The 25447-nt window shown below is 43.8% G+C and overlaps 2 protein-coding genes across 5 annotated transcripts; one reads left to right on the forward strand and one right to left on the reverse strand.

Moving 5' to 3' along the window:
* Nucleotides 1–1377: 1377 nt before the first annotated feature.
* bag6 (BCL2 associated athanogene 6) lies at nucleotides 1378–18058 on the reverse strand. 3 transcript variants are annotated; one of them, XM_023802602.2, is made up of 25 exons: nucleotides 17883–18058; nucleotides 14550–14637; nucleotides 13123–13240; nucleotides 11974–12200; nucleotides 11688–11759; nucleotides 11485–11607; nucleotides 11152–11321; nucleotides 10924–11053; nucleotides 9530–9733; nucleotides 9168–9399; nucleotides 9026–9082; nucleotides 8707–8840; nucleotides 7591–7636; nucleotides 7005–7333; nucleotides 5725–6040; nucleotides 5300–5469; nucleotides 4538–4591; nucleotides 4348–4450; nucleotides 3793–3917; nucleotides 3359–3493; nucleotides 3172–3228; nucleotides 2900–3094; nucleotides 2605–2712; nucleotides 2304–2450; nucleotides 1378–2205 (listed from the first exon to the last, which is right to left on the reverse strand). In XM_023802602.2, exons 2-25 carry the CDS (start codon nucleotides 14625–14627, stop codon nucleotides 2110–2112), a joined length of 3426 nt encoding a protein of 1141 aa, XP_023658370.2. In that variant the 5' UTR covers nucleotides 14628–14637; nucleotides 17883–18058; the 3' UTR covers nucleotides 1378–2109. The 3 variants fall into 3 exon arrangements, with proteins under 3 accessions (XP_023658370.2, XP_023658369.2, XP_023658367.2); XM_023802601.2 differs by having other exon boundaries at nucleotides 8665–8840; XM_023802599.2 differs by having other exon boundaries at nucleotides 8548–8840.
* Nucleotides 18059–19562: 1504 nt separating this feature from the next.
* apom (apolipoprotein M) lies at nucleotides 19563–22665 on the forward strand. Of its 2 annotated transcripts, XM_023802700.2 has the most exons (7): nucleotides 19563–19820; nucleotides 20557–20699; nucleotides 21129–21199; nucleotides 21662–21775; nucleotides 22081–22179; nucleotides 22330–22384; nucleotides 22551–22665. In XM_023802700.2, the coding sequence occupies exons 1-6, from the start codon at nucleotides 19707–19709 to the stop codon at nucleotides 22356–22358; spliced, it is 570 nt and encodes a 189-aa protein (XP_023658468.1). In that variant the 5' UTR covers nucleotides 19563–19706; the 3' UTR covers nucleotides 22359–22384; nucleotides 22551–22665. The 2 variants fall into 2 exon arrangements, with proteins under 2 accessions (XP_023658468.1, XP_072571996.1); XM_072715895.1 differs by lacking the exons at nucleotides 22330–22384; nucleotides 22551–22665 and having other exon boundaries at nucleotides 21662–22173.
* Nucleotides 22666–25447: the final 2782 nt, after the last annotated feature.

Raw genomic sequence — 25447 nt, forward strand, 5'->3', positions numbered from 1 at the left:
CACTGAATGACTTATGTGCAAAAAAATACATTCACTGGCCACTTTATTAGGTACACCTTGCTAGCCCCAGGTTGGACCCTTTGTTGCCTTCAGAACTGCCTTATTTCTTCATGGCATCGATCAAACAAGTTATTTGGAGCATTCCTCAGAGACTCTGGTCCATACTGATGTAATAGCATCACACAGTTGCTTCAGATTTGTCAGCTGCACCTTCATGATACGAATCTGCGAATCTCCCATTCCACCACATCGCACAGCTGCTCTACTGGATTGAGATTTGGTGACTGGAGGCCATTTGAGTACAGGGAACTCATTGTCATGTTCAAGAAACCAGTTTGACATGAGTGTTGTTGTGCGTTTACCTAAATACTACTCCTACTGTAAAAAACAAAACAAAACTGAAGCCCTTTTTCTCAGCCTGAGCATAGTTACTCTGTTTTGCCTTTGTGGGGCAGTATAGTCACGGGCAGTATTCTCATTACATAACAGAATCTACATCAATTTTGAAAATATTACTCTATCATCGTATTCATGTCTATGTTTATTGTGCATTTTTAATCATGAATAAACTTTACACATATACTGGCATGTTTAAAAACCATTAAAACATTTCAGTAGGCAAAACTTGTAAGATTTCATTGTTAACCTAGTACAGACTATACTACCTTATCCATACCCATAATGGTGAACTGTTTGAAATGTATTCATTAAGGCTTTATTTCAGTAATACTTCATGAATAATTCTATAAGAACCACATATATTATGGGTTGTATATTCTCTGAATACTTGCATGTAGTTTAATCCTAGTCTCCTGTAAGCTGCTTCACCTGCCACCTTCACTGCGTAACTCCTCTAATCCACCCACATGCATCATGGAAATGTCTTGACAGTTGTTTGCTTACAACATACGGACAGGAGACATTTTGCAATAAGAGCTCGTTCAAAACTTGCTTACTTTGTCAATAAGCTTTCACTCTAGCATATTAGATTCTTCATGTTGTACTGCAATATGACAAACACCAAGGTGTATTCAGGTTAGCCAGTAACGCCGATATATTCAATACATACTCCAATCCCGGAATTCTGTCTCCATTTACAAATTATATTATATATTATTAAGAATGGATTTATACTGCATATGATTCATGTAGGTTGCAGTTATATCCATGGATAAGCAGCAAGGGCAGAATAAATGATAAATATATTTATTTACCTAAGAACACAACTCTTTTAGGGTGCCTTTCACTTATAAACTCTAGGTAACTTCTTTGGACGTGTTGGTGGGATACAACTATACGGATATGGATATATTACTCTAAGTAAGGGTGCATATATAATCTTAAATGGGACTGAATTAATAATCAAATGTCAGTGCATTCATTGGCAAACGTTTTAATTTTAAACAACCACTGGACAAAAACACAAAGGGTGATTTGGGATGGAAATGTTTCTAAATCAAAATCGTTTAACACCATATAACTGCATAATCACTCTAACCTCAACAAAAAAATAAATATTTAACATAACTTGTCATTTCACCAACCCAGATCTCCTAATTAGGACACATAAAAGGCTTACAACCAGACAATCAAGGTGACAGTAAGAATATGACATCATTACTGCCGTCGTCTCCACATGTAACGCTATTACCATTGCCACAACCTTTTATTGCCTTGTCGCTCTTCGAATGTTCATTCAAACATAAAATAAATCACAAAATAGAGCGTTTGCAAAGAAGCTGAAAGCATACAGAAATGTCTAGAAAGAATCATCATTTGCAGACCAAGGATGATGTCTTGGGAAGGGATGAAAGTAACTTTTCAAGGTTCCTGTATTCAGTTAATAAAAGAATGGACCAAAGATGGACTTTTCAATATATCCACAGGTTCAGGCAAAGCTAAAGCTTATCAGTTTAAGTGGGATCATTATGTCAAAATGCAGGCCTTGTAAACCAAAAATGCTGCATGGATAACTGACAGCATTCTCCGTACAACCTGGGTTTAGTTTCTGATACTTCAAATCCAATCAAAGCAGGAGGAAAAACTTGCAAGGTACGTTTGCTCAACAGCAAAATGTCATCGCTCAGACACGTGTGCCAACCAATGACATTAAGAGTCCAGTGAAAAAGCCCTTTGTGTGTTGGGGAATCGCTGAGCGCTGTAGTTTGGGTCCTCACTTACTCGTTTATTCATGTCATGTTGCACCTGAGAGAGAAGCAAAAGTCTATTAGGAAATTCCCACAGCATAACATTGGGAAACCTGGATATTGATAAGCTTTCAATAGTTAGTCGTCGGACATTACCTGTTCCATATATTCGTCTTGAAGGTCAGAGCTTTCTAGCTCCCCCTGAAGGCTCTCTGGGGAAGTGACTGGCTTGGCTCCCACTGACTTTGCTGCCTGACTGACGGCTTCAGCGAGAGAGACGTGGAGCCCATCGCCCTGTGCCGTCTCAGAAAAAGGGAGCGCCAGCTTTGAAACGACCCAGTACAACACCTTGGGAACACTAACGTCTTTGACGAGCAATTATACGACACGTACGAAAATCACTGGGGGGGGGGGACATTGATTGGGATAGACAGAATTCTATTATTCCGCTTGTTACCTTCCTACGTTTGGCTGGCATCCCGTGTAAGTAGGCATCTGAGAGGGGGGGCTGGGCTTTTATCTTCCTCTGGGACACTATGTCCTGTCGGATAATGGGTACCCACTCCTAAAAGAGCCGGGAGGAGAAATGGCAGTATACCAGGTGTGCCGGGATGACATCATATCGAAAAGGGGCGTCTCAATGAAAGGGAGGAGAAGCTGGAAGGAGGAATGAACTTGCAGAGCAGAGACGCTGCCAGATGGTCAGCGGACAGGGAGGAGTCGTAGGACGACAGGAAAGCGCCGGTCCTTACAGGAGGAACCGCCGTAGCCCAGGCCTCTCCCTCTTCCGTCATCTCGCTGACCTCTCCGCCAGCCACTCCCGGCAAAGCGCCTTCCATCCCGATGGCGCCCCCGGGCCGGACGGCCGCCTCAGTCCTGCAGTCCCGCGGTGACGTCATGGCCTCCTCCGCAGTGGTGGCGGGGGTGGGGGAGCGACCCTCCTCCATCTAGTCAGACGGAAGTCGCTTAAGCTACAGACGGGAATTTACACCTAAAGCGGACGCAGTGGAAGGTATGCACTCACGTCCACAGGCCTGGATGCTTGCTGCATCTCGGATTCCTCCCCGTCCTCTGACATATCCTGCGGAGCAGAACAAATCGGCGTGACTCGCTCGAACGGTGAGTCTAACAGGTATTACCTGTCCGCAGGCGTACACGCTGGGAAATACCCAGCCTTGCGTGTGAATGCTTGTCCGAGGTGAAACAAAAACCTGCGTGCGGATGACATAATGCAGGATCTGCTCTTCTGTGACTGGAATGTGCTCCAGGATGACCTGCAGCCTCATGGACATCATGCTGGTCAGCCAGTTGACCAAACTGGGGTTCACCTCTGTGGACATGCTTCGCTGCATGAAGAGCAGAGAGAGGGGAGAGTCTTACGGGCTGGAGCATGATGTCATCAACACCACAGAGAGGGTAAATGTTCTCGGAGCAAGACCTAATCCACATACTATGGACAGTTTCATGACCCCAACACTGAACATCTGATCATAACCACCTCTATATGACCGACTCCCTAAATGTACCCAGTAAAAGCACCATTATAAAACCAGGTATAGCAGCATTTATCCAACAACCAGAAGGACCAAAGTCAAGAAAGAGGACATAGGTAGACGGCAGAGTGGCCGATGTCTTTTCCACTAACTATGCGATGGTTGATGACGTCAGTGAGCGCGATCTGCTCCCCCCGCAGGCAGTAGAGGTTGAGGGCCAGACACTCGAACAGAACCTGGTTGCACATCAACAGCAAGCGGCTCCCAAAGGAATCGTCTGCAGGGACGAGAAGGTCGACGGCGGACGGAGCGGTGAGCTGGACGGGTTATGAAGGCCGCATTCATGCCGCCATATCCCTTTTTGCATAATCGAAAATGACTCCAAGTACTGACTCAGGAACTTAGGCATGCACCAGGAAATCCCAAGATACAGAAAACCAGCAATATGATGCAGGTTTCGATTCCCGTGGTTATATAGACGAAGGGCGAGGCCCCTTAAAATAGAAGGTTGACGAGCACGCTAAAAGTTCCCCATTAATCATTAACGCTAGACTTTTACCTGAAACACCTAAGTTTGGGTCCTTTTTAAAATTACTTCACTACAGAGATTAAAAGCTAAGAGCACAAGTGAGATGATGCTGGCAATCGTAATACAGTGGTAATAAATAAAAGCACCACAGGGGTCATACATAAAATTCCACACTCACCATTGCAGCACAACACGTGCGTGGCGATCTGTGTGAACTGCCGCGTGAGGAAGGACAGGTTGGTTTGGGTGATGTCCACACCTTCTAGCACAGTCGCCGAGGACTGACGAGGAAATGGGGGGTGGTTAAAGTCTGACTGGTGAAACAGAATTTAGCGTGTGCTGCAGAGAGAGACGACCGCGGCACTCACAAAGGTCTCTGTGATGTGCTCATCAAGCCCATTGATAAGCTCTTCGGCTGCTGCCTGCATGCGTGAAATACGAAAATCAATTTGTGTCTAACTTCATATACAGTACCAGTGAAAAGTCTGGACACACCAACTGTAAATCATTTGCCTTGGTAACCATTAGCACAGCTTGAGATTATGCAGTAAGTATTATCTTGTGACCAAGGAATGAGATGGAGGGCTGTGACAGATGAGCTGCCCCCCCCCCGACCTAAACCATATAGAGCTGCCGTGGGATGAGTTGCATCGACGAGTAAGAGCAAGGTAGCCAACTTGTGCCCAGAAGTTATGGAAAACCCTTCAGGACTGTTGGAGAAGCATTCCAGGTGGCTACATCTGACAGCTGGTTGAAAAAATTGCCAAGAGTCTGTAATGTTGTCATCAAAGCAAAGGGGGTTATTTTGAAGAATCTAAAATTTTAGAAAATTTTGAGATATTGAACACATCTCTTGGTCGTTGGAGTATATGATAGATTACTTCATTGCCTCAAGGTCCTTTACTATAAGGCAAAATAGAGACAAATGCATTAAAAGCAAGTATATCCAGACTTTTGACTGGTGCTGTGCACTAATGGGAAACAGTCCGTTTATAGTGCTGCGTGCAGAGTACAGGTGAAATTTAAGAGTAGACCAAGTTGTGTTATGAAAATTGCTGGGTGTGTGTAAGATCACAGTAACACTACGGTGAGGCTCTGCTCATGTCCCGGGTGTCCAGAGTGGTGCTCACAGAGATGTTGGCGTCGGTGGGCTCCCTCCCACGCAGGTAGTGCTCTGTAAAGAACTGGGAAAGCTGGGGCTGAATGCGGCTGAGGGGCTGGTGCTGACCATGCAACAGCAGCACCATGTCCATCATGGTGAAGTTCTGCCAGACCAGGGACAGCAGGTCTACAAAAAAGCCTACAGAGGCGTGGAGAGACAAAGCCACACGCCCAATGACAACAGACAGGGGATGCAATTCGAGATAGAAAGAAAGGAAATAGCATGTTTTTCCCCCCTATTGATAGTGGTTTCAGTCTTTTTAAAGAAACAGTGACTCAGTACTATGTGGCATACACATCGAGTGAGGTAGATGGACACTCGATCTGATAAACAGGTTACGTCAAACGACGGAAACAAGGGAGAAATTGTATGCAGCGCTTTCCTAAAGAATACCTGTGGCATCCCCCGTGCTGGGCGCGAATAAGCTTTCTGTCTGGGACACTCTCTGGATAAACTGGGCGATGGTTTCGGTATTGTTCTGGGAAGCCCCCAGAGAGCCCATCATGGTGGACAGCACTCCCTGAACAATGCCGGTGAAGAGCTCTGGGTTCAACGTCTCTCCTGGGGCTCCCAGGGTGGCGCCAGGGACAGAGCTGGGGGTAGGATCAGAGGGGGGAGCAGGGGTGGTGCCCGGGGGGGGCGCTGGGGCGGTGCTGGCAGAAGGGGCTTGTTGACCACTGTGGGGCTGGGGGAAGACTGGCTGGCTGGCCTGGAAAAAGAAGAGAGAAATCAAAGGTGTGATAAAATGCTATTCAGCGCCAGTCAAAAGTTTGGACGCACTAAACCAAGTGTCTCATCACGTGACCTGGCCACCTGACCTAACCACAGTAGAGACGGTTTTGGAGGAGTCTGACCAGAAAGTGAGGGAAAAGCCACCAATGCATGCTGAGCATATATGTGGGACCTTCTTCAGGACAGCTGTAAGCATCCCCTGGAGCTAAGGGCCTTGCTCAGTGGACCTCTCTGCCGACCCAGGGATTTGAACCAGCAACCTTCTGAGTCCCAACCCACTTAGCGGCCCTACCTCCCCAACGTTTTTTTAAATATTTTTTTTGTCAGTGCATAATCCACAAACGCTACTTTATAATTTTGATGTCTTTAGAATAATTCTAAAATGTAAAAAATATAAAAAATAACCTTCTATGTGGAGGTGTCTCCAAACTTTTGACTAATGCTGTACTATATGGAAAAATTGACTCATTGATACTAAATTTGTTCATGGTTGCCAAGCTGAGTCTAAGTGTCACATCCATAATGCTCGGATTGCCCCAGGCCATATTTCATCATTTTATTTCCTGTTTCAGGCCTTTCGTTCTCATACCAAGAGTTTTAGTGTCTAAACTTGTTTGTCTGATTACCATTGGCTAATTTGGCTGCAAATTTCCACCTAAAACTATCCTTTTTGATTTTAGAATCAACCTTTCAGCAAAGTACTTGTTAGACTAAGGCAGGGGTGTCAAACTCCAGTCCTGGGGGGCCGGAGCCCCCTGCAGCTTAGTTCTTTCCCTGTCCCACCACAAATGATTCAGCTCCGGAGCTATGTGGTAATTCAGGTGTGTTAAATGAGGGGAAACCCAAAAGTGAGCAGGGCTCCGGCCCCCCAGGACTGGAGCTTGACACCCGTGGACTTGGGCCATCTTCAGTGTAATGCAGGAAACAGGCTCCACGCTGACCTGAATGAAGTCTGTCACTCCCTGTATGAAGGAGGGGATCCCAGGCATGGTGACAGTGAATGACGGTGGCATCCCAGAGCCTACGGAGCCGGCGGCTGCCGCCCCCCCCAGCACAGACCCCAGCAGCTGGGCCAGGTTACCCTCGGGGGTCGCTGCCTGGGGAGGGGCCGACCCGTCCGGGCCCGGGCCGGGGGCGGCTGCGTTGGCCGACGCTTGGTGCAAAGTTTCAGAGGAATTCGTTTGAGGGGGGGCAGAGGTAGTGGGGGCAGAGGAGGAGGACGTGGAAAAAGAAAAGGAATGGGTTGAAGAGGCGGTGGAGGTGTGATTCGCTGGAAAGAAACAAACACGACACAATATCAGTTTGACATCCTGAATATACTCACAAAAAAAAAAATCACTTATAAAGAATATTTCAGGGTTTGATAGCAACTTATTAAAAACAAAGTGAAAGCGCACCATATCCTTTAGATGCCTAAACATAACATGAAATATGTGAAATATTTAAGCCATGCGCCAGGTTTACTGCAGTGAATCCAGCAACAGACAAGAGAGAAAAGCATAAATAACACTACAGAGATGTACCTACCGATGTGAACAGGCATCAGCAGCTGGCCCACCAGGCCGTTGATCATCTGGAGAGAGATGAAGAAGGTGACACTGCAGCACAGTCGAGGAGGAAGACTAAGCTGCGTTATGCAGCACTAACCAGAAGATGGCGCAAGTGCACACGAGAGGCTGTGATCTTTAATATTAAATAGCTATAGTGTCTTACTATATCAGAAAGCCAGCTTATCTTGGTCAAACAGCTTTAATGTGTGTTAAAGGCGAGTCAGTCGCTGCAAACATTTTTAGGGACAGTGATGAAATAGGGCTGCGTCTGTCATAGTGCCATTACGAAACATATGAGATCACTAAGTGACTAATCCGTTTCGAGTGTCATATGTGTACAGGCTCTCTGCATGAAATTCCCAAAATGAAGTGTTACTATTATCACAGTATTACATGGCTACTTATATCAGTACAGCACCATTTTCAGCCACTGATAAGAGGGATTAAAGCACTGCGGGAGATCGCATTGTCATAAGCTGTCCCTACGGGGTCACTAATCAATACAACAGCATTTAATAAGACTGTATTGACCACATCAGCAAGATACGTTCAGCGAAGCTGACTAGAAGCACCGTTAGCCTCGAACAGCCTCAAAAGTCCACTTCCTAAAGCATCAGCAACTTAAAGCCTGACATAAAACCGGTAGTGTGTGTGTTCATGGCAGCGTTTTAGTCAGGAAGGAGCTGCACTCCCCTTCCGGTGACCAGGGGACAATCATATGACTCATCATTCAAGCAAAACCCACAAATAAAAAAGACCACGACCAAAAAAAACTATTACTGAAATCAAATTAAATATGTCAAATAGATTAATAGAATTTATTTTAATCTGGATTTATCTCACAAACCAGACGAGACCAACGACGCCAGTGGTACTGAAGACAGCGAAATGACAGCTGACCAAAGGCATGCTTCGACAGTAAAGAGCACTACACCTGCACAGGCTGCTGGCCCCCAGTGGGGGGAACCGTTGCCCTTATATTGATAGTGGCTCCTCTGCTCCCGAAGTTGGACTGCGTGTTCATGGGGGAGAAGGGGTGGGTTATTACTACCCTGGCTTGGGGTGCATTGGGGGCAGTCTCTCCCGCACTCACACTGGAGCCCTGGGTCGCCTGCTGCCCCCCGGAGGCAGCAGCCGCCATTGCCACGGCCTGCTGCGTGACCTGGTTCACGATGGCCTGCATGAACTCGGGCGGGAGGCCGGGGATGAGAGGAGGGGCCGCGGTCCCTGGAGAGAAGGTAAACGAGGCGGACTCACAAATGGCATTACTGGCAGGTCATACAGCCGCCATAGTAGGCAACATGGATCTTTAAACAGGCAGAGATGCGAACAAACAACCTTCTGGAACAGAATTCACAGTGACCTGTGAATGCACCGCAGGGGCAGGGATGCAAAACCGGATCCTGACCCACCTGTCTGTCCAGTTCCAGCTCCTGTCTGTTGTCCTGAAGCCTGAGGTGCAGCAGAGTCTATGTACAAAAAAAAAACAGGCTGAGTAAAGTGTCAAAAGCATAACAACAATGACAAGACACACAGGTCAGAGAGGAGACGCACCATCCAGGTTCATCTGCATCACCACCACCGGCTCCCTTGTCTGATGACTGATTCGAATAACCCTCGGCCCTGTCTGTCCTTGTGCTGGCTGATTGGCAGAAGCGGGCTGCGGTGGCGGGACCTGTCCATTTTCCGCTTGCTCTGATTGGCCTGTGGCCGGAGTGGGCGGGGTCTGGGCTTCAGGGGCCTGCCTGCCATTGGTGGTCATAGTCACTGTCGCTCCCATGTTCATCTGCCGGCAGATTTAAACGGCACACCGAAACTTACAATGAAAATCCCTCTGCTGAGATGAATGCATTTAACCAGAACTCTCGGGTTATAGGTTCATTTCTATAATGCTATTAAACTGAGTGACCACCCACCGGAATGGGGATGTGGTGCATCCCACCAGGCAGCATCACAGGGGAGGTGTAGTGGGATATGGGCCGGATCACGTGCAGGTGGCGAGGGGGGGGGGCCAGAAGGTTGCAGCGTAGGTCGCTGAGGGCGACGAGCGCGTTGCCTAGGGGACGGAGAGCCTCCCCCACCAGGTTCAAAACCCGCTGGTCGTCTTCTCTCTCCTGTACCTGAGAAAGGATCACCCTGAGACTAATGAACACCTCCGGCAACAGGAAACCGTCGCTGTCCAAGAAAAACACTTATTTCCTGAAATCCATTATTTCAGGAAGGTGGAGAAAAAAAAACACATTTTCTCAGAAACTACAAAATAAACCTAAAACCACGCAATGAGACTCCATTAGCACCACAAATGGAAACCTATTGTTACAGTCGTCAGTGAACGGCTTAATGTACTAATGGATCATTATCGTGGGGCAAATATGTCAGTGTTAACAAGATACAAACTAATCTCGCTTTATATTCATGTTAGTTAGCTAACTATCTGTCAACGTTAACATTAAAATTAGTAATATGAAGTAACGCGTACAAACCACCATCAGAAATACAAATTAATAAATGCGGCAATAAGGAAATTTCTGGCTTATCTTGATAGCGGATTATTTGGAAAACTTACACCAGTACCGGTACTGATTGTTTTGTTTAAATAAGTTTAACGGCACACTTCACCCAAATAAATTAAAAGATAAATAAATCACATTCCAAAAATATGAAGTAGTATTTATTTGGCATACAACAACAGTCCTTCTTATATATTTTTCATATGTTTTTATATAATATTTATATAAGATGTAAACAGTTGTAATATTTATAACATTTGTAACACAGAAGGGTTGATCATGAAGGGTTATTCGCCAGTACAGCAGTCTTCTTTAAAGGAATAGATGTGTTTTTCAAAAACTCTTCACTGTTTCATCTCAAGGTGAACAACCATATTTGTTCTGCTGAAATGTTCATTAGTAGATTCTCCTTGTGAAATTTTAGTAGCACAATACCTGCAAAATGCATTTCTAACTTCATTTTCGCTAAAGTAGCATTTACTTAACCGTTTAGTATAGGGGTGTGCAAAGCAGTATAGGTCACCATTTTAAAGGGGATTATTGATGGTAAATATTGGCTCATTTTTAACCGTCGGCCGATTCTTGCTGTATTAGCCGATACCATTTCTATTAGAGATGCACTGATTGTAACTAGTACAACCATAAATATTAGTTTTATGAAGTCATCTATGTAACATCTTTTCATTGGTCAATTAGGCGTCATAATCATCCTAAAGTGGACATATGAAGTTTGCATCAGACAGCCACGTGCCAAGTATGTAATTAAAACGAATCAGAGACATAAAACCTTTCCTGCTTACATTGTTGTTGTAGTCGGTGGAGGTGGCGGCCCCCAGGATGGAGTGCGCTCTCTGAACGAAGGGCTGCAGCCTGTCCTCCACCCTCCTCAGCTCCACCAGTATGTCCAGCAGCTCCAAGGGACTGGGGTGGCTATATGGAGAACAGGGGAAACCACACGTGTTTTCAGAACGAGCTCAGTGTCCATAACGCGCAAAACAAGCTTCAGAATTAATAAGTAAAAGTTTTACTTGGGTCCCGAGGACGGGGGTCCATCAGTCTGAGTGGATGTCGAGGAAGAAGAGGGTGGAGGTGGAGTGGGGGAGGCTTCAGCAGGCTGCGCCTGGGGCACGGTGGCGGAGGAGGACGAGGAGGCAGGAGCGGCGGAGTCTTGTGGAGATGATGTTCCGCCGGCCTGGTCCTGCATCACGTGTCAGAGAGGAAAGACACAGCACAGAACAGCTGCTGACTGTCTGTAACACGATCCCAGCCTTCATACACAAAAGCAGAGGGAGGGGGGTTTACTTCAGACTGGAACCACTGATGTTACACCTATCGCCAGATGCTATGTTCTTCAGCGGTACCTCCAGCCTGAGGATGACGGAGTCCACGTCCCTCAGCAGGTTCTCCGCCAGCAGCAGCCGCAGCCTGGGCTCGCTCTGCATCGCCTGGTCCACGTTGACGTGCACGTCCACGGAGCCGTTGCCCTGAGACAGACGGAGAGGAGGCCGTCACCAGCTACTGTGGCTCCACGGGAGCCAGCCTGCCCAGACCCCCGCATGCTTACAGCTGTGTTGGTGACCACGCGAGCATTTCTCCCGCTCTCTCCCAGGCCTGACAGCACCTGCTGGACTGACATCTACGAGAGAGACACAGATGAGGGAGAGAGAGACTGCCATCATTGGTCATATTTACTGACTGTTGGAACAGAACACATCACGGTACGTTGGCACAATCAGCCCCAAGAACCCAATTAAGCCCATTCTTTCACCCTTCTGCTAAGACACGTAACAATAAGCATGGAGAGAGGAAAACTGATGAAAGCCAGGAACGCGAGGTAAGACAGACTCCACCTGGATCTGCTGCGGGTCCACAACGTTCACAGGCAAGTTGAAAGTCCCCAGCATGACATAGCTGTTGGCATTACGGTCGTGCGGCGGAATGTGCGGGGCGCCCTGGGAAGTGGCGGAGGAGGAATGGGGGGGTGGGACCGACCCCTCTGTGCCCCCAGCTCCCGTCCCCGGCTGCGTCGTCTGGGGGGGGGCCCTCTCCACCAAGTGGATGACTTTGCCTTCCACATCTGAGAGGAAAATGAAGAGGAGGGCGGACAGATGAAGATGAGGAAAGCTTGAGTCTGCATGCTGCCTGGTCACCTTGCCGTAGAGTCAGTGTAGCAGTAGGAGAATAAAACCCCATTTGTGGCTGTCAGCTCCTGTATGGCCGTGAGGAAACAATCATGGCAGGAATGACTTGTTGCCGGGACGGTGCCCACTCTCTGGGCGAAAGGGCCCCCCCCCCTCAAATAGCCGAAATCCAAGTAAAACTAGCATAACAATCAAAACAGCGACAAAGCACAGCACTATTCTATGGAACACAAAGTAGAAAGTTAGAAGTGTGTAATTTTCAAATTTAAATGTGACATTGTTTTTTCCCTAAGTTTTGGCTATGTGCAACAATAATAGGAAAGGCCATTTATGTCTGAGACTGACAACACGCTTTAAGGCAAGGCGTTTTCCTCCATAGCTACATAGAAGTACAGTAGGTGTATTTAAATGTTGACACCGTGATGAGTTTAAAAAAAGGAAAAGCAAACAACAATAGGTGTTTCTCTCGCCCCGGTGATCCATGTTGAGGGTGTTTTTGTGCTAATATTGAGTCAGTTTTTCCTATCGCGGCGATTCACACATCAGAAGGGGAGGAAAATGCTAAATGCAGAGCAAAGCATCCCTCTGTAATGTTACAGTCAGCAAGAGACACTGTAGCCCATACGGCTGGAACGCACGCCCACGTGACAATGTCAGAAGTGATTAATAAAAATATACAGCGCCTGCATTCTGCCTAGAATAACATGGGGATATGAAAAAGTATAACCAGTGGAACATTAAAAAAAAAAAAGTTTAATTACACATTAAAAAACTGCAGTTTGTCAACCACCTACAGAAACTTTCTTGTTTAACCAGAGGCGATACAATAATAACCGGGAGAGGAGCCGTGATACTCACTGTAGTCGGTCAGTGTCTTCTCATCCTGCAATACCCTGCCCTGATAGATGAGCCTCTGCTTGTCCACAGGAATCCCAACAGACTCAGAGATGTGTTCCTTAAACTGCTTCACCGTCAGCTGACAGGAGGGAATCAATCAGGACAATGCATCATGGGAGTTTCAGTAACAAAGCCCCGGACAAAGCACCCATGCTTCTGTAGTCAGGAATGAGAGATAAGCTTGAGCTCATAAACAAAACAGTACACAATTCGTCCCACAAGAGTATAATTATAAATATTATGGATGATTGTATTTGCATTAATTATGAACAGTGGAAACTCCTACAGCATTTAAAAATGATGTCATGTTTTCGTGCCTCTCCTGCACCTGATGACAGTGATTTATATAGACCCCTTCTTTAGTGTTTTTCATCACACCTGCAAAGCATGAATTACTCTAGATGTAAAACGGTACAATGCTATTGTAATCAAGTCCCTAGAATGAACAAAACCCAGCTCTCCTGTTGGAACTAGGGCTGACTTAACAGATGCTGTTAGCCATTATTTGATGGGATTTCTTCTTGTGAAACTAGCGCCGCACAATATCACTTTGAGATATAATCACGATATGCAAGTACTCCACGGGTATTTACTTGCGTACTATACAGGTGTTTACTTATGCCCATAATTTGATAAGCAGATCGGTAGTGTGATTAAAACGAGAGGCGTATTGTAATACCCAAAAGTAGTATAAATTTGGCGTTTCATTGCGTTTATTAAATTCATTTAGCTGAGCCACATACTACTGTTTTGACTGTCATGGAAGCGATAAGCACTGAAGAGCAGTGTAGAAAGGGACAGCTCAGCAACAACATCTAAAAAAAAGTGGAGATATTGTGGTTAAACAAGGTAAAAGATGCTAGTGCTGTGGTGGTACTTTTTGCAGTTTAAAGTGACATTTAATAAACATAAGGATAAGCCGTATTTATACAGATCACTAACTCTTGGGTGTCACAATACACCTCTCATTCATATTATAATACTTATATTACTACTAATCTGTTTAGCGAATTGTAGCCATAAGTAAACATCTATATAGAACCAAAAAAACTGGCATCCAGCCAAATATTACACCTGTCACCTGTAATCAAGTGGTATTTGTTGACACGGATTTGTGTCTGTTGACATAACTCACAGCAACATCACCAACTTATTTGACACATTCTGTTGGTAGATAAGTACCGTTTAGCTATAGTTTATTTCGGGTAAATATTTTTTGTTTTATAGGCTCACTGCTCTTGTACTCCATGTGGTAAAATACAGGAAAAGGAAATGTTCACTTCTGTAAAATATGCTGTGGGTCTGTGCCATCGATCAGCTATGCCCATGTCATGCTAATCGATCTGAACTTTATTCTGTAAAATGAGAAAAGTCATAGAAACACCTACTTCTCTTCTGACCGAGTAACTTCGGCTCTGCGAGTCCAGAGTCTTCACAGTTACCTCGATATCACCAGGCTCACCCATGCCTATCCACCTAAACAGAGAAGGTGAAACAAACATAGATCTCTGTGTAATGCCATGGATTCATGTATCAAATCATTCTATAGAAGACACCCCTTATGACTTCAAAGAAGTCTTTAAGTTTAAATACAATTTTATTGCAGCTCATAGCCTGGTATCGTCACCCTTAGTTCCCATTACTAGCAGAGTTAAACTGCCCATTAATCCAGCTTTACAGGTTACATAAAAATGTACAGTTAATGCACAAAAGTCACAGGCAGTCAAAGAAAATGATCTTTAAATGATCAAGTGTAAAACTATGATAGTTTGTCAAAATTTTAGCTTAGCCATTTCAAAGCTTCTAAAATCACCCCAGTGCTACGCCTTGTTTGGCTAATCTATACTTCATTGAGTTAATTACTTAATTAGTTGAGCTGGTGGTGAAATTTAACAAAATTCTTGGTTATTTTTAGTATCACTGTTAATTTACATATATTCTAATGTTAAATTGTCTTTCTCAATATACACATTTACTACCTTTGTAGCCAAAAAACATTTTCTTTAAGTGCACAATCAAGACATTTTGCACAATGCTGTTAAAGTGCAATATGATAGAAACTCTGGACATTAATAAAAAGATGGAGAATTTAGTCGTACAATAATCATTTACAGTACCAGTCAAAAGTCTGGACACGCCTGCTTCTAATTTTTTTGTCTCTATTTTAGTTATTCACTGTATAATTGAAGGCCTCGAGGCAATTACATATCATATTACAACGTCCAAGAGGAGTGTTCAAGATCTCAAAATTTTCTCAAATTTCAGACTCTTTAAAAAGCCCCCTCTTGCTCTGATGTCAGCAGACTCTTGGCATTCTTTCAACCAGCTTCCAGATGTTGACTCCTGGAATGCTTCTACAACAGTCCTGACGGAGTTTCCATAACTTCTGGGTATGAGATGGCCACCTTTAGCTTACTCTGCAATCAAATCTACCTCTATGGGCTTTGGGTCGGGGGTGTATTGTGGGGCGCAGCTCATCTGCCACAGCACTGCATACCTTTCCTTGTTCACAAGAGAGTACTTACTGCATAACCTCAAGGTGAGCTTAGGGTAGCTTTATTATTGAAAAACAAATGATTTTTTGCAGGTGTGTCCAGACTTGTTACACGTACTGTGTATCACTCTGATAAAGTTGCAGTTATGCGTATTATTAAAAAGCACCAAAGGGGAACTGAACAAATATTCCAGACTTTGTGATCTCAATTACAAAATATGGCTGAAATACTGAGTAACATATCTCATGACCGGAAAACACTATGAAAATCCCGATTTAGGTATCATGTGATCTTGACATAAGATACCTCAACAGACTACAATAGGTTGTGAAGCATATAATTTAAGAGTCATATCAATGTTTCAGTCTGACCGAACATTTGGAAGGAACAAACGTTGGTAACCATTGTGCCCATGCCCTGTTAATTGGCCACCAGAACCCACACATGATGAAGCACAATAGGTTCTTTCAAAAGTTAACCTTGTGGCAGCCTTGAGATAAATTTATCCCCATCAGTAAAGCACAGGGCTGAACCACATGCTATGTCACTGATGTTTATAAATGGGAATTCAACAACAAAACGGATACAGTGGTAATTATGTCCACTTTAATTTCGTCCTTGAGGGCTAAAATATTGTTTAAATATGAGAACTGAAATGTGTGGACCTCCCCAGACATTATTACAGATGTTGAATCATAATCATTAGTATTAAATGAATTTACCGGACAGAAAAGTACCCACATTAAACATATTAAAGTAAATTCCACTGTGGCTAAAATGGGGCATATGCAGCAAATGTCAATCTATGGAGATAATACAATTAATATTTTGCATCCTCCTAAAGCTCACAGAAAACCCCACATTTAACTGAATGGCAATCTACCTAAAATTGTGCCTATGTATTCATACATTTAACTCAAGTGTTATTGGTAAAGATTGTGTTCATGTAATTTATACCTACCCATCTTCCAACCACTGACCACGGCCAGGGTTGCAGAGGGGATTAGAGTCTATACCAGGCAGCACAGGGTATAAGGCTAGAATACACCCTGACGCCAATCCACTGCAGGGTACATAGACACATTACATACTACGGGTATATTACATCACATACTATGAGAAGCCAGTTAGTCAAACTGTCTGTCTTTGGCCTGTAGGAGGAAACTACATGATGGAGGGTAAACATGCAAACTCCCCGCAAACACAGAGTGGATGTAGGATTCAAAACAATGAGGTGTAGGAGCGCTCACCACTAAGCCCAATGCTGTCCTTAACTGCCCTTATAACTTTAAACAGAATCAAAATCTATATAGTAGGCCTACGTATATATTCTACTTCCAAATTGCCAGGTGCATTGCCTGCAACTTCAGAGGTCTGCACAAAAAGTGTGAAACTACAGATCAACAATAACTACAAATGTGCAGAGCTCCATTATAGTACGAGAATAACAACGGAATGCTGTATCCTATATTTTGTGGAGGGAGGGGTTAATTTACTCTGCCCTCAAAATAATCAATTATGCATACATAAGGATATTACAAGAATTATTGGCTATCTGTTACTTTTAAAATAATTTAACAATCATGACGTTGAGTGTGATTTTATTTATGGACGACAAAATCTTCTAATAAAAGTAAGATCTTAAAAGAACGGCTTAAGGGATTTTAAAGAAAAGCACCATCTCTTATTATGTTCCTTTAACCACATACCCAAATCTCAACCTACAGTGACACAAAGGGCTTTTATTAGCTAGAAACAGTCAGATAATTTCTGTGACGGGTCTCATGTAGGCAATGTTCATACAATACAGGACTTGTTATGATTTATTACTGCAGACGGCTTTGTCAATTCGAGAACACCCAAGTCAAACCAGTACCCACAACTATTAACGAGCGACAAGTTATTTTTTTTCCCGTTAGTAATTCTTAGCTGATATTAACTGTAGTTAAATTTGCAAAGTGCGTATGCAGGTTAATAGAACAAAATAAAACGAAGTAACCAAAAATATTGTGAACGGCCTGATTAGTAGATATTACTGTTAATGTGTCGATTCAAGTCACTGAAATTAATTTTAGGGCGTATGATATCATCCTAGCGCTTGTCAGTTCTACTTCAGTAACTTAAGAGTTAGCCGACTGTCTAGTGCAACTCACACTGCTAGCTAGCCGCATTAGCAACACGGCCCAGATGAACACTGCAAACCATCACTTCGGAATACCGTATTACCTTCAAGCTTGCTCTTTTCGGGATAAAATTCTCACTCCGTCCGAGTCTTGGTTGGTTATATAGCTGACAGATGTTTAAGTTAAAGTTTTAAAACAGCTGTAATTGAACCTCCTTGGTGATTTGTTATTCAGTTTTTTTCCTGATGCGACAAGGACCCATGTGACGTAGCGTCTCGAATGAGCCTGTCCGTCTTAAACGCCTAGAATTTTCTGATTCGGTTATGACAATCGTAATTAAACACATCATAAGCGGCGTGAATACATGTTTTTTAATCAGTTCATTCCACTATGGTCATTACTCCCTGATCTATTTCTTTGGGGGAAAACAACTGCATTGCACGAAGTTCTGTCTCCATTATGTATGCATTTGTATACAGTTTTTAAGATGAGACTTTACTTACCATTCTCCAGGCACTCTTTGCATCAAAAGACATTGTCAGATGTGTCTTATAATTTTAATTAGTGAATCCACTTGCAGGGTGTTCTCTGATCCCCTTTTTCATTGTTCATTTGGTTTTTGGCCATGGATTTGATATATTGTTAAGTATTTGCATTTTCTGATATCAAGTTCAAAAGATTAGTATCGATTTTTAATAATTTATTGATGATGAAATTATTGCAATGATATTAAATACGACACCCAAGGACAAGTTCAGGGATATTTTATCACCCATTATCATCCTCATCCCACTTCTCCTAGTGAGCAAGTTGAGCAGGTCAGACCACACATCTCTTTCCAAAGCCACAGACTCTCGCTTGTTCTAAGGGATCCCCAGATGTTCCTAAGCCAGCTGGGAGCTATAATCCCTCCAGTGTGTCCTTGGTCTGACTCGGCACAGTGGGTATCGTCCGGAACAGCTCCCTTCAGTGCCAACCCGGTGGTACCCCCATAAGAAGCCCGTACTACCTCAGCTGACTTCTCTCCGATCTCTTTCAAGGTCCTTTTGGATTTCTGAGGTGATCGCGCTGCTCTGGAGAGTGAACTGGACACAATCTTGTTCCTTTAGTCGTCACCCCCAGTTCATGGCCATGGGTGAGAATAGGGACATAGATAATCAGGAAACTGAGAGCTGCATCTGAAGTAACTCCTGCTTCCCCACTATTATCCGGGTCAGGTCCTGCAAAACTTTAACCACAGACGCAGTCTGCCTATCAGTCTCACATTCTTTCTTGCTGTCGCAAATGAACAGGATCTTGAGGAAATTAGGCCCCTTCAATGAGCCTGTAGTGGACAAAGAATTGCAAGATAGAGGGATTAATCTTTATGCCAGACGTCCTGCCATGGTATTTATTTTCATGTCAGTAAAATTGCTTAAACTGTCCAAATTATCTAATTTAATGACCTTCCTCCAGCTACAATTACCTTAATGTACAATAACTAAACCACACCACATTTGAAATTCTGTCACCCTGATTTATAAATAATCAAAAAGACAGAAGAATTGTCTTTTGAATATTTTGTGATACAAAAAAGTGAATTGTATCAAGCCTAGCATATTCAGTTTTTCCTTTAGTTTGCTATCAGTGTACTTCTGAATTAAACCTTGGACTATAGTACATAATGCATATTCTGAAAATATTAGCTATACTTTTAATATAAAGGAGAAATGGGATGTGGAGCAAAACCAGCACTATTAATAACCCCAGGGGTGAAGGGAAGGTTACATTTACCTAAGTTGGGAGAATAAGAGTTACATCTGTGGGTGGACATCAGTAAAAACAAACTAGTTAATAATTATGAGTCTTGTCAGGCAGCTAGAGGAGAAAGTCAAAGGAAGTGATAGGCTGCACATTCGATGCTGTTCATTTTGTTGAAGGGTTCATTATGATCACTGAAGCATGGACATTCCTTTTACACGTAGTTGGGCTATTGTTACATTCACTTACGCCTTGCACCCCTCCTGAGATCCTGTCCATGGGCAACATCGATACCAAGCAGGTGAGACTTTGGCACGTTGTGTAGTTTTGGAAGTTTTTTTTTTGTTTGTTTTTTTTGATTTTTGAGTTTTTTTGGGATTCGTTTTAAAGTCTAATTTTTTACATCTCAAAATATAAATGCGGAAAATGAATATAACATTTTATTTAATATGGAAATTGTGTTTTGTTTTTGAGACGGGAATAAGTAATCAAAAAAAATCCAGTTTTTATGGAGTGATACATGAAAAGCCCACTGTTCGTACAGTGTGTCACAGAAGCTCCCCTTCCCTTGTTTTAATGATGACACACACACACACACACACACACACACACAAACAGTACTGTCTTGGGCAGTCAAAGAAAATAATGGTCTTCATGTTGGTGTAAAACCATAATATATGTCTGCTAAAGTGTGTCAGCTTAGCCATTTCAGAACCCCCTCCCAGGTCACCCCAGCATTTGCAGGAACCATCCAATGCACCCGTGTATTTTCTTGACTCATCTAGCCATCCAAATAGATATCAGTAACTTTTTGAAGAACAGAAGTAATTGTTAGTGTTTATTGTGTTACTCTTTATACGCACATATTCTGATGTCAAATTGTGTTTTTTTTTCTGAGCAAATATACACTTACTACTCAGATAAAGAGCTTTAAACATTTTCTTTGACTGCCTAAGACTTTTGTACAGTACTGTATATATTGAGATACATATGGCATTCCAGTGAAATTTCTTAATACAGTGCTTCCTTCTCTGCAGTATCTAGGCAGTTGGTATTTCATTGCAGTGGCTGGAGAGAGGGACTCGGATGTAAACAAATTCAGAGCAGTAGACAGTACCATCATTGTCCTCCAGGAGGCCGCCAATGCAAACACACTCCTGTTCAATGGATCCATTCGAGTGTAAGTGAGGGGGAAGGGCATTCAAAAGACTGCACATTGTTTGCCAGTTGGGACACCTAATATGCAGTTTTTAAAATTGTTTTCACATCATAATTTTTTTGTTATTTTAATGCAGAATTACATTGACCATTATGACAGATTAACAATGAATGCAATGAACACTGATCAACTTAAAAATCTCCACAGGAAGAGAAATGGTAGTGTTTGGTTAATGTGTAATGGGTAACTACTTGTGTACATAGTGATAAAGCTGGCCTTTGTATTAAAGCTCTAGCTAGTTCTAGGGGGAAGAACGCCATAGTCTATTTATAGTAGATTGCTGGGTATTTTACTACTTTCTGTTGTTATCCATGTTTAGAATATAATCTAGTGAGAGTGTGTTAAAAAAAAGTAACATGCTGAATTTGATTATCTCTTGTACCATTTCAGTGGAAATCGCTGCATAAAGGAAGTCTGGCCCTATCACATACGGCCCGGCAGAGATGACTTGGAGCGAGATGGTATGTCACATGTTCTCTGTCTGTCTCTCTCTCTGTATGCGCATCTGTTTCTCTTTTTTCTGTTTCACTCTCACAAATTCATGCACACACACCAGAACGCCACAGGCCACTCCACAGTGATGCAGGCCACTCCACAGTGATACAGGCCACTCCACAGTGATGCAGGCCACTGCTATTTTTTTTAATTTTAAAAGTGCTTGGGGTCAAATTGATTCCAATCTGTACAAGGGTTAAACTACATGATTCCAGCAGCCTGACTTTCTAAAGTCCCGTTCACTTGACAAGTGACAGTAGGGGTTTTTCCATGTACAGTTGCGTTTCAACCACTTTGTCACTTTTTTGTTTTCAGCTCACACCAAATCCCCCCCCCCCTCGAGAGTTCAGTGTTCAGCTTGTGGTTACCATTAATTAGCATCCACAGGTGGCTAATCGGCCGACTAGCTTATCGTGTTTTGTATACAGGCATCCCAGAGAGACTCAGCCCGCTGTGGAGCGGCCGGCTGCTAAACTGCTCTGAGTGCATTTTCCTGCAGGAGTCAGAGCAGCAACCCCCCTTGAACAGAGTCTTGTTTTACGGTCAGGCAAAGTCTCTCCTTATGACTTCAACAACCACTGAATCCTCAGTGATTGTTCCCATTGTCAATACTATTGTTTGTGAATACTACAACAACAATGATGATGTTGATGATGATGATGTGTGCCAAGGCTCCGGAGGTGCTGGCTGACCCTAAGGTCTCCTCACTAGTGCATCACTTTGGACAAAAGCATCTACTAAATAAATGAACGTAAATGTGAATTTCTTCAACAACGGTGTCTAACCAAACTGTGTGGCAGCATCTGCCTCCGTTCCTCTGCCTCATATGTCCGTCTTCTGGGTCCAGCTCGCAGTGCTTCCGTCAGCACGGAAATGATCAAGGAATTTCAAATGAAGGTGTCCTGCCTCGGAATGAGGAACGTTTTTGTCCTGCCACAAGAAAAAGGTTAGATTCGTCTTATAGCAGAACCTGTCAAAAGTGGATGCAGGTGAAAGATTCATACATGGCTAACTTTTTGACAGCTGTTCACATAGATGCATATATCAGTCACCAAAAGGTGAGGGAGGAAATGAGCCAGAAGTGTTTCTTTTTCAGAATATTGTCAACTTGACGAAATGGCATAAATCATATTTTCCGATCCTGGAACATGGTAAGATGGACGAGTCTTTATTCGTATGATAACACTACTTAGTCTCTCATTGGTCTTCCCTCTTGTAACGTCTCCTCCACATTTCCCTCATTCATATACCTGGTCGATTGATCAATGATGTTTAATTACTGTAATCGTTAATTTTCTACCTGTACATTTTTTCCAGATGTTTCACAAAAAAGGAGCTAAAGGGAAGATCTGTACTAAGGCAGTGTATTTAAAACTCAATGCTTTAAGTGTAAAACAAATTGTTAAAAAAATAAATGATCAATAGTTTCGAATGGCTGAATAACGCTTTTGTATCTCTGAATTTTAGTGTAGTTTAATATTGCACTGCCCGCCCTGTTTGGCCCTCAGATAAGCCTCAGTTCACCACAGCATGGACTCCACATGGTGTGTTGAGAATGGATGTTTTTCTGTCCATTCTCCCTCAAGTTCAAAGTTCAAAGTTTTATTTGTCACATGCACAGTTATACTGAATACACTGTGCAATGAAATGCAGTATTGCCTATTGAGCAGGGGACATAAGTATGAGAGACATACATAAATATAAAAGGGAGCCACATATAAAGAGATAAGACACAGGACATAAGAAAACAAGTACAGTAATAATCATGCATATCCATAGTGTGAAATTCACATAATTCTAAGAATAAATAAGTATTTACTGATGTAAATTGTACATGTCTAAGTTGAGTAGGCAGGAATGTCAGTTGCTCAGGTCCTAAACACTGCCTTCGTTAAGAATCCATATCACCTGGGATAATAAGCACCTCCTCAGGTCCTGCCTTCGTTAAGGATCCATATCACCTGGGATAATAAGCACCTCCTCAGGTCCTGCCTTCGTTAAGGATCCATATCACCTGGGATAATAAGCACCTCCTCAGGTCCTGCCTTCGTTAAGGATCCATATCACCTGGGATAATAAGCACCTCCTCAGGTCCTGCCTTCGTTAAGGATCCATATCACCTGGGATAATAAGCACCTCCTCAGGTCCTGCCTTCGTTAAGGATCCATATCACCTGGGATAATAAGCACCTCCTCAGGTCCTGCCTTCGTTAAGGATCCATATCACCTGGGATAATAAGCACCTCCTCAGGTCCTGCCTTCGTTAAGGATCCATATCACCTGGGATAATAAGCACCTCCTCAGGTCCTGCCTTCGTTAAGGATCCATATCACCTGGGATAATAAGCACCTCCTCCTCCTTTCCATGCTGACCTTTTGGCCAATGGTAGCGTTTCCCTGACCTCAGCACAGAGCAGGGGCCATTGTTGGGCTGGCTGGGATCTCTAATGATCTCACACACGCAATCCATCTCTCAGCTGTCTCAAGCCTTAAAAATCCTTTTTAAATTAAACCTGCCTCTTCCCCGCATTTACACCCATTCAGGCAAAATCAAACAATGATTCATCTTGGTTTCAGGGAATGAGTAGGTGTTCCTAATGTTTTACAAGAAAGAAAATGCAAAAATTAACAATTATACACTGTCTGTCCAGTACAGAGTCACAGGGAAGGGGTACGAGTCTGTCCCAGGAGGCACAGGGGAGGGGTACGAGTCTGTCCCAGGAGTCACAGGGAAGGGGTACGAGTCTGTCCCAGGAGGCACAGGGAAGGGGTACGAGTCTGTCCCAGGAGGCACAGGGGAGGGGTACGAGTCTGTCCCAGGAGTCACAGGGGAGGGGTACGAGTCTGTCCCAGGAGTCACAGGGGAGGGGTACGAGTCTGTCCCAGGAGTCACAGGGGAGGGGTACGAGTCTGTCCCAGGAGTCACAGGGGAGGGGTACGAGTCTGTCCCAGGAGGCACAGGGGAGGGGTACGAGTCTGTCCCAGGAGGCACAGGGGAGGGGTACGAGTCTGTCCCAGGAGGCACAGGGAAGGGGTACGAGTCTGTCCCAGGAGGCACAGGGGAGGGGTACGAGTCTGTCCCAGGAGTCACAGGGAAGGGGTACGAGTCTGTCCCAGGAATCACAGGGGAGGGAAAGACCCTGTTCAGGATATCAGTGTCACAGGCCACACACACAGCCGCACATTGTGCGCAATTCCGAGAACCAGAATTGACCAAACTGCTAATAGGTAGAGATTAGCATACCTGGTGGCATCCTGTGAGGCAACACATTATTATTATTATTATTATTATTATTATTATTATTATTATTACCTTACCTGACCAAGATAAGTGATGGAATATTATTACTAATAGTAATAGTAGTAGCAGGAGGAAAAAGAAGAAAAACAGTAGAATTTGATGAAAGAGAAACTCATACACATATTGCTGTTATTTTTGTCTTGAGCTCTGCTGAATGTATACGGCACAAATATAAACAGCATCGAGAAGAACAAGACAGTGGGGGTGTCGGCACCCACAAAAGACAAAATCCCGCTCGCTGGGGGAAAGCCCCTCCGCTCGACGCCGGCAAACCCGGGAATCTAAAAACAGATGTTCCACGGTCGCGGCTGTCGCCTCGTCAGTCTGCTGGCCGCGGCGCCATGGGGAAAGGGGGCAGCGGAAGGCGTGCGTCTCACCTAGAAGGGCTCCGGCCGCCGCAGAGTGAACGACACCAGAGATGGGTGAAAATGCAGAGAGGGGACTGTAGCCTGCAGTCTGGCGATTCATGTCATGGTTAAGTATTGACTCCTGTACCCCAGGAAGAATTTTTAGCGTTACACACTCTTAATTCTCCTTGTCAAGATTCATTTTAAGCCATCACAGCTTATCGAGTTAATGCATTTAAAAACGGTTTCTTATGTACATACCCATATATATACAAACAAACATCCATCCATCCATCCATCTATTTACACTATCCGCTTTTCCTATTCAGGGTCACGGGAGTCTGGAGTCTATCCCAGAGGATACAGGAGCAAGGCAGGGAATACCTCAGGATGGGACGCCAACCCACCCCAGAATATACAAACACATAAACAAACTTACAACTTAGATCATATTTTGTATGCTTTTTTTTTGTAGGTTTTAAGCATATAATAGCTTAGCGTTGGTTAACTGACTCCGGGACCGTTGCTAGGATCGTAGCCCGGAGATCTAATCCGTCTGAGGACTCTT

The sequence above is a fragment of the Paramormyrops kingsleyae genome, chromosome 9 (genome assembly GCF_048594095.1).
Source record: "Paramormyrops kingsleyae isolate MSU_618 chromosome 9, PKINGS_0.4, whole genome shotgun sequence".
In the NCBI taxonomy this organism is placed as follows: Eukaryota; Metazoa; Chordata; class Actinopteri; order Osteoglossiformes; family Mormyridae; genus Paramormyrops; species Paramormyrops kingsleyae.